This window comes from Nothobranchius furzeri, chromosome 6 (genome assembly GCF_043380555.1).
Source record: "Nothobranchius furzeri strain GRZ-AD chromosome 6, NfurGRZ-RIMD1, whole genome shotgun sequence".
NCBI classification, from domain to species: domain Eukaryota; kingdom Metazoa; phylum Chordata; class Actinopteri; order Cyprinodontiformes; family Nothobranchiidae; genus Nothobranchius; species Nothobranchius furzeri.
In genome coordinates this window covers 38341401-38356884 of record NC_091746.1, presented here as the reverse complement: position 1 = coordinate 38356884, position 15484 = coordinate 38341401, and the positions used below count along the sequence as shown (strand labels likewise).

The window sequence follows — 15484 nt, the reverse complement described above, 5'->3', positions numbered from 1 at the left end:
AGAGAGAGAGAGAGAGAGAGAGAGAGAAGAGGGTGCACTCATAGAGCTTCACTGATGGAGGAGAAGTTTCAAAGCAGACAGAAAGTGACGATGTGAGAGGAGTGGTGAAGCCTGAAGGGGAGGCGGGAGGAGAAGAGCTGGAGCAGTTACCCTCTGAGGAGTTTGAAGAGCATGCAGCCTAAAGAGAACCAGTCCGCGCTGCTGTCGTACGCTGTCCCCTTCTGAAGGACCTCAGGAGCCATGTAGCCATGGGTGCCGCTACAACACGCACATCACAGCTTCGGTCAAATATAAATTCGTTTTTTTTTTTTAAACAACACCTAAAAGCATGTTACATGTTCACATGTGAGAAGGAGAATAGATACAAAACAAGCTATCCAGAAAAATCAACATCACTTTGAACAAACCTTTAGAGAAAAGGTCATTAGACAAGAAAATTTCAGCATTTTGTTAGTGACAAACCTAAAAGGTATATGGGGCTAATTTGGAGCTGAATGACATAATTGAAGAGTGTTTGATATTTTACACATACATCAGATGACAGTTTGATGTTAGCTTGTTGCTCTGCTGCCACAAATGTGACATAAGATGTGTGTGTGTGTGTGTGTGTGTGTGTGTGTGTGTGTGTGTGTGTGTGTGTGTGTGTGTGTGTGTGTGTGTGTGTGTGTGTGTGTGTGTGTTTGTGTTTGTGTGTGTGCGTGCGTGCGTGTCGCTGAGATCTGATGGGAAGTAGATGGGATTCCTCCTACTGCCAGCTGGAGCTCACTTGGAGGAGCTAATCAAATTCTCTGCTCTTTCCACCAGTTGTGCCACTGATCTTAGAAAAAATCTCAAAGCACCAAACCAGCAGAATATAAAAAAAATAAAATCCATCTACTCCTTTTTAAGGAACGTGGGCACTTACACGCTGGCGTGGGGCTTCTTTTTGGAAAAATCACAGGCTAGGCCGAGGTCCGAGATCCTAACGTGGCCGTGCTCGTCCAACAAGATGTTAGCCGGCTGATGAAGAGAACACACATGCACACGCACGCACGCGCGCACGCACGCACACACACACACACACACACACACACACACACACACACACACACACACACACACACACACACATAGTGAGAGGTGCTGCTGAATAACAAAGATTAGGTCATGACTCTAGTTCCACGTTCCTCCCAGCAGTCTAAAGCAGATACAAACATAAAAAAGCCTCCTGTCCTGGTTCTTCTCCAGCTGACCTTTTACTTCTTACACTCACAACAACATACTCAACCGTTTCATAAAACCCCAGAAAATTCCTAACCTCCTCATTTACATGGAAAATAAAAATCAGGCCATAATGAATCTATAATTTATCAGTGGCCTTTAAAATTATTATATAAGCTATTTTAAAGTGTGTTTTACCTTAAAGTTACAAATATTACTGTCATACCTGCTGTTCACTTCCTGAACAGCCTCTATTCAGAGAAATAAGAGCTCAAGTAAATGTTTCATTCTGTCAAACTTCAGCATAATTTAATCCATTCGGGGGACGAGAGCAGCTGCATGATGTAAAAAGTGAAGCCTCATTTTTACGGTGCTCTGTGAAAAAACGAAGTCCAGGGAATTATGCTGTGTTTTTCGGTGTTGAGAGTTTAGTAACAGTGATTTTAAAGAAGCACGACCAGAGCTAATTTTTGTTTGCTCCCATTCTGCCTCACATGCATCTATCCTGATGCCGGTTGTTTTGGACAGTATCTGCTGATATCTTTTCCTACCGAGTTACAACCAATCAGCACAAAGTAACCAAAAGTTCCGTTCAGCCATTCTGCTGGGCCTTTCTGAGTCCCTACCCCTGTTCAGGTGCTATGAAAGTTCCTAAAAATGGCCCGGAAAACAGCCTGTTCGTTGAAGTGGAGATGCGCGCATATTAGGAAGTTTCGATAAATTTACCCTGTAGTTCTAGCAATATAAACACGCCTGGTTTTAAGTTTCCATTTTATGTTGTGGCTCGATGAGATCAGTCGAAACATAAATTGGGGGCTTGTCTGGATATTGTCATAGGCTCCAATTTTAAGTACTTTATCATCACATTGTGCTTCAAATTTAAACCAGGATTCAACCACACAGGCATGAATAGAGAGAGGGAGTGTGTAAGGAAATAAACACATTTATGGGAGGGGTGATTTATCTTTTGGAACTTTATATCAGTTATCTTTGGTTTGCTCTACAATCTTTTTACTATGTGGTTTATTTTTGTATTAGTTGGCTCATGTTAGTGTTAGCTCACCGTTAGCACTAGCTACAGCAGGCTGCTGCAGAGTTGTTTGACAGTTATTATTCCACTTTTAACCAGACTGACGGAAGAGCAGGAAACTGCTTAGTGTTATTTTAAATGGCCAGTGATGCGTTCAACAGCACATTTGTTAAAAAAAATAAACAACCTGGAGGACACGAATACCTTGGTGTTATTCTGGACCTTGGTTTGAAAGCACATCAGGTAGGCAACCAGTACACTGAGTAATTATCAGACACAGACCTTCACTTGCTGGAGAGCGTCACTGATGTGATAGCTGATTTTGTCAGAGATATGCTTGTCTCTAGCAAGTCAGACCAGTTTAAAACCAGTCAGACCACTTTAGAAACAGGCCAGCTCAAACGTATTGATGTGGGTTTCTGGAGAAAGGTTAACTATTAATGTCTTACCTGTCTCTTAACTAGACTTATGAGCCAACAGCTGGTTAAATAAAGCCTTTACTTTTGTAATTCTACAATTATATGACAACACTAATCCTAAAAGGACCAATGTGAAATTGAAAGGTTTATAAAATAAACTAATGTAGTTCTAGAAATGTCTAACAGACTAAACTTTTCTTTAGTGATAGTGTAACTTATCTTCTACATGAGTGTTTTCTTTTGTGTTGTGATTGAAGGGGCTGGTGTTACATATGAATGCTTGATAGATTGTGTGCGCGTGTGTGTGTGTGTGTGTGTGTGTGTGTGTGTGTGTGTGTGTGTGTGTGCGTGCATGTAAGTCAGCGACAGAAAAATAGACTGAAATGTTATCCCGCTTTCAGCTATGCAGCAGGAGATCTTGCTATTGTGAATTAAGAAAAATTACAAACCAGAGAAAAATGTAAACAAGCAACCAAATATAACCGGGCAGCGAGCCCAATTGTTACTACTGTGTGGGAAACTATGAACAAGTTTTAATGTGAACTATTGCAAATCTTACTTGAGGTATCAAAGCAGGCATCAAAACCAAATTGCCTTTAATAAAGACCTGCTAGGCTGAGCAGCTGAAGTAATAAAGACGCTTTATGGGGAGGTACAGTAATCATCTAAAATATTAACAAATTACATTTGGAGTTTGGTTCTGTTTCAAAGAAATCCCAAGTAGACCATCAGGGCATCTCAGACCAACAGTTCCTGATGTCTGTTAACAGCCGCTCAGGAGTGGCTTCATTTTCAGGATGTTGCTGTAGATTTAGCTAACAGGAGGAACTAATGCTTCTGCTGAGGACAACTTCATGGGTTTTAATCTGTATTTAGGGTCAAAAGGGTGCCGTTTTACGAGGAGTGCATTGATAAAGTTTGGGAAAGAAAAGTTCGGAGCTCTATGAAATTGATTCTGGTTCATTCTCGTTCTTCCTATGAGGAACAGCTTTAGATTACCTCACTGTGCTGCTCTAATGAAGAACACCATAATTATCTAGGTTTAGATAGGCAGGAGCTGTATGATATAATAAACACATGATAAGTACTGATGTATATATGATTCTAGTCAAACGGAGTTAAGGTTGGTTTATGCTTGACGCGTCCGCGAGGTCCGCACGGCTCAGCGCGGCGAAATTGCGTCATTTTAACATCCACGCCCCTCCACCGCGTCTCCGCACGGCCCAAAATTTCTGCAACACGCACCTAGGAACCTAGGTTTTCTAACCACGCGGACGGTCGGACGAGGAAAAACATGGCGGACCGGCAAGAACTAGTATGGCAGAGGTTCGTAAATACAGACATTTGTATGATTCAGCTCTCAGAGATCACCGTGATCAACATGTTGCTAATAAGTCTTGGAGAGAAATAGCTCGCACTGTCGGAAAAGACGAGGACGCTGTTAAAAACTGCTGAAATGCCATGTTGTAAACAGTAATTTCTACTTCTACTATGGTGTAGTGTTGGATGCATGCTGTAGAGCTCCATGCTGCCCCCTACAGTTTGGGAGAATATTGCCTCACCGCAGAGACGAGCCACATGAACCATAAACTCTGCGAGTTGTGAAGCGCGTTCCATCCGCGAGCCGCATCACCAAACGGAAAGTGAATGCGTCAAGCATAAACCAAGCTTTTAGAGATCACTCAATACCAGCTCATTCAGGCTTTAGTACCAAACAGACTGGGAGTATTCAACTCTTTGCTGGGCTGAAGAAAAGAACCCTTCCATCAGGAACTGGGGCGGGGCAGAGAAAACCAGCAGCCTGTAAAAATGTTACGAGTACCTTGTTTAAGTTACAGTTACAGTAATGGGATTTTCTATTCTAAAAAGCACTCTGCTATGAAGAAATAAAATTCATATAACATGTCCATCTTCTTCCAGTTTTGTGTTTAATCATCAGCGAGGTAGTTCATGTAGGAAAACTACACAGAGCTGCCTTCATTGTCACTGTTTTAGAATTGATTCATAAACACTGCTTGAAACACTTTACAAACACCTCTGGGTTTTTAATTATGACCAGCTGGTGTTTATGGAAATTGCTCTTGAGTAACTCCCTTTCACAGAGGTGTTTAACCAATACTGATCAGCAGTCAATGAATCTGAATTAGAATAACCTTTATTGTCATTGCAGCAGTAGTAGTTAACCAGCAAAGATTTTTGTAAAACTATGCTTATAAAACCAGCCAGTGATATTAACCCTTTCATTTATGGTGGTCACTAGTATGGACAAAAGCTGTTTCCAAGTATTTATTTGAGCATTTTATGTATTTTGTCCACCACATTGGACTCTAATGTGTCCCTAACTACACTGCAAAACATTTTTATTCAAAATGAATGTCATCATTATGCCATGTATATTTTTCATGTTCATGTCCTGAATGAGGTTGCAGCTTGTGGGAGCTCGATTCACAATCAGTTTTAAGCTGATTTAAGTCTGATTGAAACAATGTTTATAAATTTGTCAGCACTATTTTTAGCACCTGGTGTTTTAAGTACTGTTTAAAATATTGGGCGTATCTTCTGATCAAAGTAAAGATGAATAAACATCACCCTGCAAACATTCAAATTTGCATGGCCGTGCAGATCATGTCTATACTGAGTCCGTCGGTCCAGACCACGTCTGTAGGACGTCTAACCTAGGTCTTTGCACAGTGGGCAGATACAGTGAGCAAAGAAATTGTCCACAAAGACATACTGTTGTTTACAAACATTTCATGAACAGTGTTTATAAAAACTCTGATGGTTAAAACAGTTAAACAGCCCTAGTGCAGATATAGAACCTTTGAAAAGAAAAGTCCTTACTGAGAGTTGGAGAGATTTTTGACATGAAGCATAACCATGGGTTTGAAGAACATCAGGACCACAGGCCTACCTTCAGGTCTCTGTAGACGACAAAGCGGTTGTGCATGTGCTCCAGACCTAGGATGATCTCAGCCGCATAAAATCGCATCTCCTTCTCGCTGAACACGCCATGCTGAGAGAGGTGGTAGTGCAAGTCTCCCCCTAAATACAAACACACACCATGTATGTAGAGTATGATCTCACAGTTCCTTAGCTTCAGCCACTGTACCCGTTAGTAAGTCCTAGAAACCTCAGAGGAAAATGGAGGATTGCTATAAAGCCTTCTGTGTCGTCTTCTTTTTACTCCACAAGACTCCATCCTTCCTAATAAGTATTGATTATTACCATTTATAGCCCAGCTGAGGCTCACACACTGCACAGCCAGGCATTGACAAACACAAGCTGATGACTTTGTCAGCTTTAAAAAGTCACGCCACTTCGTTGGCAGATTCAGGAGAAACAGCACCAGGGAGGTGCGACTTAGGAGTGTTAGGTCATATACAGATGGGTCACTGCAGCGCCAAGCTGAAGCCTGATTCATGCTTCTGCGTCAGTGCTGAGACACGCAACGCCATTATCCGTCCTTGCGGGCCTGCTGGAGAGCCCCGCAAGGACGGACGGAGTCGAGCTCTCTTTTCTAAACATCCGTCTGTCGAAACGGAGAACACAAGCTTGTAATTGGTCAGGGCACCGCTGTCGTCTACACCAACGCCATTGCGCCGTCAAAAACATAAAGAGAGCCGAGAATAACTAGCAGCATACACGGAGAAGCTTGAAGAATACCTCGCGAAAAACCTCTAAAAACATGAATGCTTAATTCCCCCGTGACTGGAGGAGTGAAAAGATACGCAGCATTTGTGGACGGAAATGACAGGAAACGTGGGTTTAGAGGTGGCGAGCACATGAAGAGGTGGAGGAGGATGAGAGACAAATTTGTCCCTGTTAAAAAGTCTCTTCTATACAAAAAAACTCAATATAAACACACCATCTTGGACCGGATACAAGACAGGATACCACAGAACAGCACTACGCCCTCTGTTGTCCTGGCGGGGAATTGCTTTGCAACACTCCCCAGGAGACGGAGAAGTATGAGGGCAAAACATCTGTCCGTGCGTGCGTGCGTGTCTCTCCCTGTTGGAGCTGACGGAGAAGCATGAATCAGGCTTTAGTCTGTGAGGTCAAAATCTCATCAACCTTCAGGATCTCAGGGGAAGAGGAGCAACCGGAGCAGTCGGTGACAGGCTAAGTAATCCAATCGTTCTTTCTGAGAATGAGGCTGGAGTTTATTTTTAAATGGGGAGGGCTTACCATTCATGAGGTCCAAGATGAAGCACAGCTTGTCGGGGGTATGGAAGGCATAGGTCATACACACAATAAAAGGACAGTCCTACAGAGGAGACAAATGACAAGGAAATAAGTTTGCATCATTTTAAAAATACAGTCACCAAATCAGTCACAGTAATAAATAAAAAAACATCTAAACCATGTTAAGTAAAAAAATGCACACACAAGAGCTAGAGTTAATCTAAAGCCCCTCTGTTTGAATACCAGGAAAACAAACAAACAAAAACAGCCTCTTTTTAATCAAAGGATGCAAACTAAATTAGAGGCCTAATAAATGAGATGATGAAGAAAAAAGGTGAAATATCCTCTCATCCTTTGGATTATATCTTTATTTGACTCAGGAACAGATTATTATTAAATAAATAATTGAAAGGTTTATTTTAGTCTGATTCAAACCCTTACAGCTGTTGTAAAATGTGAACATAAGGTGCATTGGCAAATTTGGAAAACAAATGAGCTTATAATGTGCACATGGTATGTAAAGGTTGGGTCATTAATAGAGTAAAAACTCAATAGATAATATCTGATATTACATTTTAATGCCAATATCGGCTGGCATTAATGTTGGACCAATAATATAGGACACCTGTAGTTAATGTGTATGATGTGTGTTTGCTGTAAGATTTATGCCCTCGAGATTATCACTTCTCAATTCCAGATGACAATTTACCCCATTCATCACACACACACACACACACACACACACACACACACACACACACACACACACACACACACACACACACACACACACACCCACCCACCCACCCAAAGGTCGTACAGACAATTTCTAGTAAGCAACTTGTCCACTTTGATGCCTAGGGCCAGCCCTGATCCAGTTAAGTTTATCACACAATTAAGATGCCACTAGATTTCATTTTTGTTAAGGAAACCTGTCCTGGCAGTGGCACATGTAGACATCCAGCTTCAAACATTATACCTAACATGCTGAGGAAAGGAGTCACTAGAAGTATAAACTTATATAACTCAATTTTCAATCAGCTTTATCATTTTTACCAACTTATAATAAAAACTAGGGATGTCCCGATCAGGTTTTTTTTTTGCCTTCGAGTCCGAGTCATTTGATTTTGAGAATCTGCTGATACAGAGTCCCGATCCGATACTTTCGATAAATAAAAAAATAAAGAAATAAAGAAAAGGAAGAAACGGTTCCAGAATGTTCCTTATTTTTTTTATTTAATTACCTTTTTATTTTTATTTTAACAACAGATCACTTCTGTGAGGTAGCTTGAACAATCAAGTAATATATAACAAATTCTTCACTTTTGGACTTTATTGCAAACATAAAAAGTCTAATATAAAAACAGATCGCACTTCAACTTAAAATACCTGGCAGGGGTCTATTTTGCCTCGGCCCCCAAAATGCTTAGATACGTCCCTGGGCGTGGGACGGAGTTTTGAAGATGGTCTGAATTGTATCAACTACATAAAAACTACACGCTGATAAATTATTGCTGTATACAGGTACAAACGTGTAGTGGGATAAATCTACCTATATTTTATTATTTTAAGAACTTTGTTTTGTTTTCTTGGTTTTATTTTCCTATCTTCCTGTCCCGTCTGTCTCTGATCTTCCTGCATCTCCCAGTCCTCCAGAAAAGATCCTGCCTGCTTCCTTCTTTTTCACCTCACAAGTAACTTTTGAACTAGCAGATCAAATTGATCTATTGACCGCAAAAAAGCGGAGTGTGCACCGCGCTGCCCGGCTGCGCCAGTGACGAGCGCTGCAGCGCGAGCGCGTCCACACATCATGCTCAAGTACAGACAGAACTTACCAGAGAGAAAATGAACGGACACGAATGACTGTGTGTTAATTCTATATTAGAAACTTAAAAAATGTTACTGTAGCCGTGTGCAGAACGCAGCTGGAGTTCATGAATAATCAGCGGTCTGCCTGCCGCTCTCCGCATCTCTGCTCAAAAGAATCCCCGCTACTCTGAGTCCATATAAATAATATAAAATAGGTAGAAACTGGATCTCTTTTGTGCTCCTTCTGGGTGTGTAAGTTAAGGGCATCAGGGGAGCCTGACAACCTTTAAGGAGAACCAAGTTGCTCTGCTGTAATTTGAACCCAGTATCCAACTCCGGATCGGGGCTTGGATCGGGAAGTAAAGCCCGAGTCCCCATCAGTCTGAAACCACGTGATCGGGGCCGATTTCCGATCATGTGATCGGATCGGGACATCCCTAATAAAAACTGTGTTTTGAGATGTTAGTAAATGTGGTTTTGAACATATGAGCAAAGCTTTCAGTAAAAATATTCAGCATCTTTCTGAAGACGAGAAGAAAGAAACATTAGATGAATGTGTGTTCTGCAGAAGGGAAAGCTTCCAGGTCAAAATTCAGATTACATGAAAAAGAAGCTCATTTTTTGAAAATGCAACCATCCAAACTTTTGAGTTTGATACAAATAACAACTGATAAAACTTCAAAATTAATACAAATCATGTTTCTCAAGTTGATATGTTTTTCAGATGTACTTTGGCCCTCTGCCAGCATGTTACACTCAGATTAAGGAGTTATATTTACTTATTTAATAAACACTAGAGGAAAAAAATAAATCAGGTGTATTTTATGTCATTTATTTTCTCTAGTCTGTTCAGCAACCCTCCAAGTTCTAATGATGCCACTGATTTAGACCAGGTGTGTTGGAGCAGAAACATATTAAACATGCAGCTTTATGAAACTTGAAGCTGATTTTAACTGGAAAGTTAAGACTGATGTGCAAAAGTGTTAAAATTGAGTAGAAGAACTGATAATAACTGGGCACTGATGGTTTTCAGACAAAGCTACAAGACTTTAAAATCTGTATCCGGTAGGATTTGAGTGTCCTGTGTTAACAAATCTGATGTAATAGATTAATACTTAATCTAATAAAAAGCTGCGTTAAAACACAGCCTACTGACTCCAACATGCTGCGTTGGCAATAAAGACCATCTTTTCTGGCATTTAACACAAGAAAATCTTTAAGTAAAGCTCAGCGAGGAGACATCTGGTGTGTAACTCACGCCTGTGCTGACTAACGACAGCATGATTCTCTCGTTGAGTGCCAGAGTCTCCCCCTGTTTCATCTTGATCCTCTTCTTGTCCAAACACTTCATGGCATACCTGACATGCAGACACAGAAGAGCCATCATGAAAACAAATCAAACATTCACTAAAACAAAATATTAAGGCTTCAGCAAGTTGTCTCCCTTACATCTTCCCTGTGTCGGCCTTCCTGCAGCCGTACACCTCGCCAAAGCCGCCCCTACCGATGATCCGATGGACGCTGAAGTCATTCATGGTTAGCTGAGGGAGGATGAAGGAAGACTTTAAGTAGAATTGAACAGAGGGGGAAAGAAAAGCTCAAGCAACAAATTAGCTTAGAGCTTTGGATCACATTCTTAAGGTTCATAAGGAATCTAATTTCAACTAAATGACCAATATCTTATTATTTATGACACAAACTCTCATAATCTACCAACAGGAGAACAAAACAATTGGTTTTGGCAAGAGGCGCTCACGGTGGAGCTCCAGGACCTCACGGTGCTCCTTTCACTCACTAGATTTCCTCAACAGAGTTCCAGATTCAGAGGTTTTTAGGTCTCTGGATCAAAAGCACTTGAGGGACCAATTTATACTCATTTGACTTTAATGTACTCCTGAATAGAATGAGGTCATGACTGAAGAACGGCTGCAGCTCACAGGGAAAACTGAAAGCTTCATGTAGCAGAAGTCCTTACAGCTGATACAAGACAGTTTTCTGACCTACAGACTCATCGACAATAATGAACACACACACGCACGCACGCACGCACGCACACGCACGCACGCACGCACACACACACACACACACACACACACACACAAACAAACAAAATAGCTTAGGGGAGATTTGAGCCACTCTGAACCATTTCTGTGTTATCATACCCTTGTAGCCAATAGGCTTGGGAGGTATTACTGTATACAGCAGGTGTTACAAAATAACAAAGGTGTCAGTTCCAATACCATCATGAAAAAAACAGAGCACATAGGAGACAAGGATTAAAACATAAATAAATAAATAAATATTTCGTCTATTTGGTCGCACTGTTTAAGTTTATGTGAAGCCGATCTGTGACTGCTTTGCTTCAAATGTGTAATGGTGAATCCATGCATTTGTTAGCAGCATTGCTGTTTTTTATTGGCAATTATTCTCAATGAATTTGGATGCACATTTATTTTGCATTTATATATAATGTTAGTGCAATGGCCTTTTATGCTTGGAATGACTCACAGCAGTTTTATTTTTTTATTTCTGAAGTTTTATAAATTTGTTATTGTTAATTAACTCTGCCATCTTATTCTTTATTGGTTGTGTTGAAGGAGGACCTGCTCGAAAACAAGATGTTACATCTCAAGCAGGTTGTCCTCCTGAAAAACACAAGTTAAATAAATAAATAAAACATACACTCAGGTCTTCACAGCTGTGTTTCCAACCACTTTCTGTAAAAACTTTCCTCTGAGCTTTTTTTTGGGGTGAAGAAGAAATAAAAAAAGATAAATAAAAGTCATTTACAGTATAAAACAGAAGAGTGATTGGATTTTCAGTTTTCCTTAAAACAGTTGAAAATGTTTTTTCCAACTTTTAAGGACATCCATACATTTTATGAATGTGATGTCGTCATGTGACTGCGCGGAGACCCACTGACAGAAAAATGGCAGCTCACACACCAGCTGACTTAGTGTCAAAAAAGAACAACTTTAGCAGTTTGGAAGTGTTTATCGTTTGGCGCAAACTTAAAAGGAAAGCCCGTAAACACTGATCATTATTCATTTGTGTCATACAATGTTTGACTCTCACCTTTCTGCAGTTTTTGTGTCTTATTTTTCAAGCAGTCACATGGTTGAAGTACACCACACAGAGCTGCCTTCATGCTATCTGTTTTCATCGGAGTCCATAAATACGGTTTGAAACACCATTTATAAACATTGTCCACGCTTAATATTAACAGCTGGTGTTTAAGTGTCCTTCAGTTCTTAGAGTGTATAATAAATAATAGTCAGAAATCTATGTTTTTTAACTAAACCTTTCCCAACGGATTCCAGATGTTTGAGGCAGCCTGTCGTCTTGTTGATAGATGATCAGGACCAGCAGCCTCACTACTTATCCTTCTACACGATGTTGACAGCATGAAAACCAAACACCATCCAGGAGCCTGAAATCTGTCAGTTCTGAACGTTAAATCCCAAAGACCTGATGGGAATTGTAGTCTTAAATCCCCGTAGACTAGATGAAAGAAAGGCAAAGAGTGAAAGCTTGGAAAAACAGTTTCCTGTATTCTCCAACACCGACATCCTAGTCTGAGCGTTTACATCCAGATGCCTGCTTTTGGCTAAATATCTGTGTACAAAAGCCACTTTTGAAGGAGCACTCTCTTGACGTGGATAAAAAAAAACCTATAGGTGTGAAGTTGACTTCCAAAGCTCATACTCACATGGATGTTGAGCTCCACGTTCTTCCACTGGCAAAAACGAGTGAATTTATCACTGAAGGAAGAGACAAACAAGAGAGGGTAAAAGTTGTGGCCGCCAGAGGGCCACAAGCAGTGATGAATGTTGATGCGCTGCCCGCTTTTCCCCGTTTGAACCTTCTCACCTCTCGATAAACTTCTGGAAGATCGTCCCTCTCAAGCTGTCGCAGATCTCCACTATGTATGGCTGCAAGAAGTAAACACACACATCAGTTCCAGCTGAGTAAAAACCCAACACTGGTGTTGGTCGGTGTCGTAAGGTTGACAGAAAATGTACACACTGTAGATCATTTCATAACCAGCATAAGAGCCAGGATGTGTTCTAAAGAGGAACGATTTAATTAGCTTCATCACGCTGAAAGACTACTCCTGTCTGGTTTTGGTTCTGGGTGGCCTTTCAAGGACTGACTCATGATGACCAGCTGTACCAATGTGAGCATCGGGCATTAAACACTGTTGGGTTTGTTGAGACCGACTGATAGAAGAAGAGACTTAATTTAGTTTTATTAGCACCAATTTATAACTAAATGTCATCTCGGGGCAGTTTAACAAATAGAAAGCAAATAACTTAGGTTCTGGGACCAATTTAATCCCTTAAAAACGACAGAATCTGGTTATCCTGATCTAAACTCTGCTTGAAAATCCAGAAACTCGCAGAGAAACCTGAATCTCTTCATCTGAGTGTCACCGAAGGAACAAAAAATGTATTTGGATTATTAAAATACACCAACAACTTTCTCAATGCCACAAGGACTCAAGTATTTATAGTGGAAATGCACCAGCAGATCGTTGAGTTTCTCTCATGTCTTGGTGGAGGCGGTCTGCATCACCAAAACAGGGCCGGGCGACACAAGGACAGGAAATAAGAGCTGAGGAACGTAGCTAGGAACGCACAAAGCTGCATTAAGTTCTAATCTGCTCCATATTTCACCAAATACCAGGAGAAAATTGTATAACATACTCAAACACAACTACAACACACACATCAAAAACAGAGTTTGAGTCCCAATACATTAGGTTTAGTCTGGCTTTCCATTCCACTCCAGGACACAAAGCTCTTTGGGCTGATTTGTCAAATCTTATAGTAATAACAGTTGTTTGGAATAATGTCAAACTGTTCTCTTTAAATTTAAAAAAAAATTTAACAAATAAAATGGGAACAATTTGTATTTTTGAGGCACCCTGGTTTAACTCAATAACCTGAAACTATTTATATGTTTACATGCTGAGTTTTCTGTTATCTGTAGAAAACCAATTAGTTCCTGTGTTTAGGAACCTCTTTGTGCATGAAGGAGTCATGCTTCACAGTTATGGGGGTTTGTTTTGGAACATTTAGAAGCATGTGCTGTGTAAAGGTTATAAAAAATCCCTAACCTTTGCAAATAGCTTCCTGAACAGCCTCTGTTTGGAGAAACAGTTTTTTGTCATGAATGAGCAGACAGCTAGAACCTGGAGAAGGTTCTTGTCCAGGATCTCCCTGTACTTGGCTGCATTCATTGTTCCCTTGATTGCAACCAGTCATCCTGTCCCTGCAGCTGAAAAACACCCCCACAGCATGATGCTGCCACTGCCATGCTTCACTGTGGGGACTGTATTGGACAAGTGATAAGCAGCGCCTGGATTTCTCCACACATACCGCTTAGAATTAAGGCCAATCTATCTTGGTCTCATCTAAGGCTGCACGATATTAGGAAAACCTGCGATATGCGATAACAGTGATTAATATTGCGATGACGATATTACTTGCGATAAATAAAAACTTAACTTGAGAACGAAAATGATCAAAAACAAAGAAATGAAAAATTACTTAAAAATCAAATAAATGAGAAAAGCAAAATATTTGAGGAAAGGGAAAAAGAAAATGAACAAGAAAAGGCAATCAGTGGATCCCGGGAAAAGCAGAATCAGCAGAAAGAGCAAAACAAAGCTAACTGAGGTGTTTGCCAACCCTCAGGGGAGGGCATCTAACCTACTGTATGAGAACCCACCCAATTGGCCAAATGGGTGAAGAGCTCTATTTGATTTGTTAAAAAACCATCATGCTTCCATTTGATTGACAGAATGCATTATGTGTAACAAACATTTGAGCTGACCATTCATTGCAATATTTATCTGTTCATATTGTGCATGCTGATATTGCAATAATGACATATTTGTGATATATTGTGCAGCCCTAGTCTCAATAGACCAGAGAATCTTATTTCTCACCATCTCAGGTGTCTTTTAGCAAACTCCATGCAGGCTTTCATGTGTCTTGCACTGAGGAGAGGCTTCCGATGGGCCACTCTGCCATAAAACTGGTGGAGGGCTGCAGTGACGGTTGAACTTCTACAACTTTCTCCCATCTCCTGACTGCATCTCTGGAGCTCAGCTACAGTTATCTTTGGGTTCTTCTGCCCTGGTTGCTCCATTTAGCCAGACAGCCTGCTCTAAGAAGGGTTCTGGTCGTCCCAAACATCTACCATTTAAGGATTATGGAGGCTACTGTGGTCTTAAGAACCTTATGTACAGCAGAGATGTTTTTGTAATCTTGGCCAGATCTGTGCCTTTCTACAATTCTGTCTCTGAGCTCTTCAGGCAGTTTCTTTGACCTCATGATTCTCATTTGTTCTGACATGCATTATGAGCTGTAGGTCTCATATAGACAGGTGTGTGCTTTCCTAATCAGGTACAATCAGTATAACCAAACACAGCTAGACTCCACTGAAAGTGTAGGACCACGTTAGGGCTGGGCGATATGGCCTAAAATCAACATCACGGTATATTGAAGATTTAACCTCGATGGCGATAAATTGACGATAACTACAGGTGTGGACAGAAGCAAAAGTTGTCCACTAGATGGGGCTGTCACATGTATTATTTTGAGTCACATTTTAAGTGACTCAAGGTGGTACAGCTTCTTAAAGGGACATGAACTTTGCCAACCAACACATCTTTTCATTTTTTTATTATCAAATGTATTGACATGGGAATTATTTTCTCGACAAGCGTCGGAAATTTTGATAACAAAACATTTTCGATTTATTGCGGGCCCTAGTCCACACATCAGTTTTTGACAATGTTGGGGCAATAAAACACTATTTTAATCTACGAAAA

At 40.7% G+C, this 15484-nt stretch overlaps 1 protein-coding gene across 1 annotated transcript in view; it reads right to left on the bottom strand.

The window, feature by feature from the left end:
- Window positions 1–15484, bottom strand: part of grk3 (G protein-coupled receptor kinase 3) — a 119911-nt gene that overhangs the window by 14633 nt on the left and 89794 nt on the right. The window contains exons 6-13 of the mRNA XM_054736904.2: window positions 12514–12575; window positions 12353–12404; window positions 10093–10184; window positions 9902–10001; window positions 6838–6916; window positions 5561–5691; window positions 905–999; window positions 151–258 (exon numbers count right to left, since the gene is read on the bottom strand). Of these exons, the coding sequence (XP_054592879.1) occupies window positions 151–258; window positions 905–999; window positions 5561–5691; window positions 6838–6916; window positions 9902–10001; window positions 10093–10184; window positions 12353–12404; window positions 12514–12575 (719 nt within the window). The remainder of the gene's footprint in view (window positions 1–150; window positions 259–904; window positions 1000–5560; window positions 5692–6837; window positions 6917–9901; window positions 10002–10092; window positions 10185–12352; window positions 12405–12513; window positions 12576–15484) is intronic.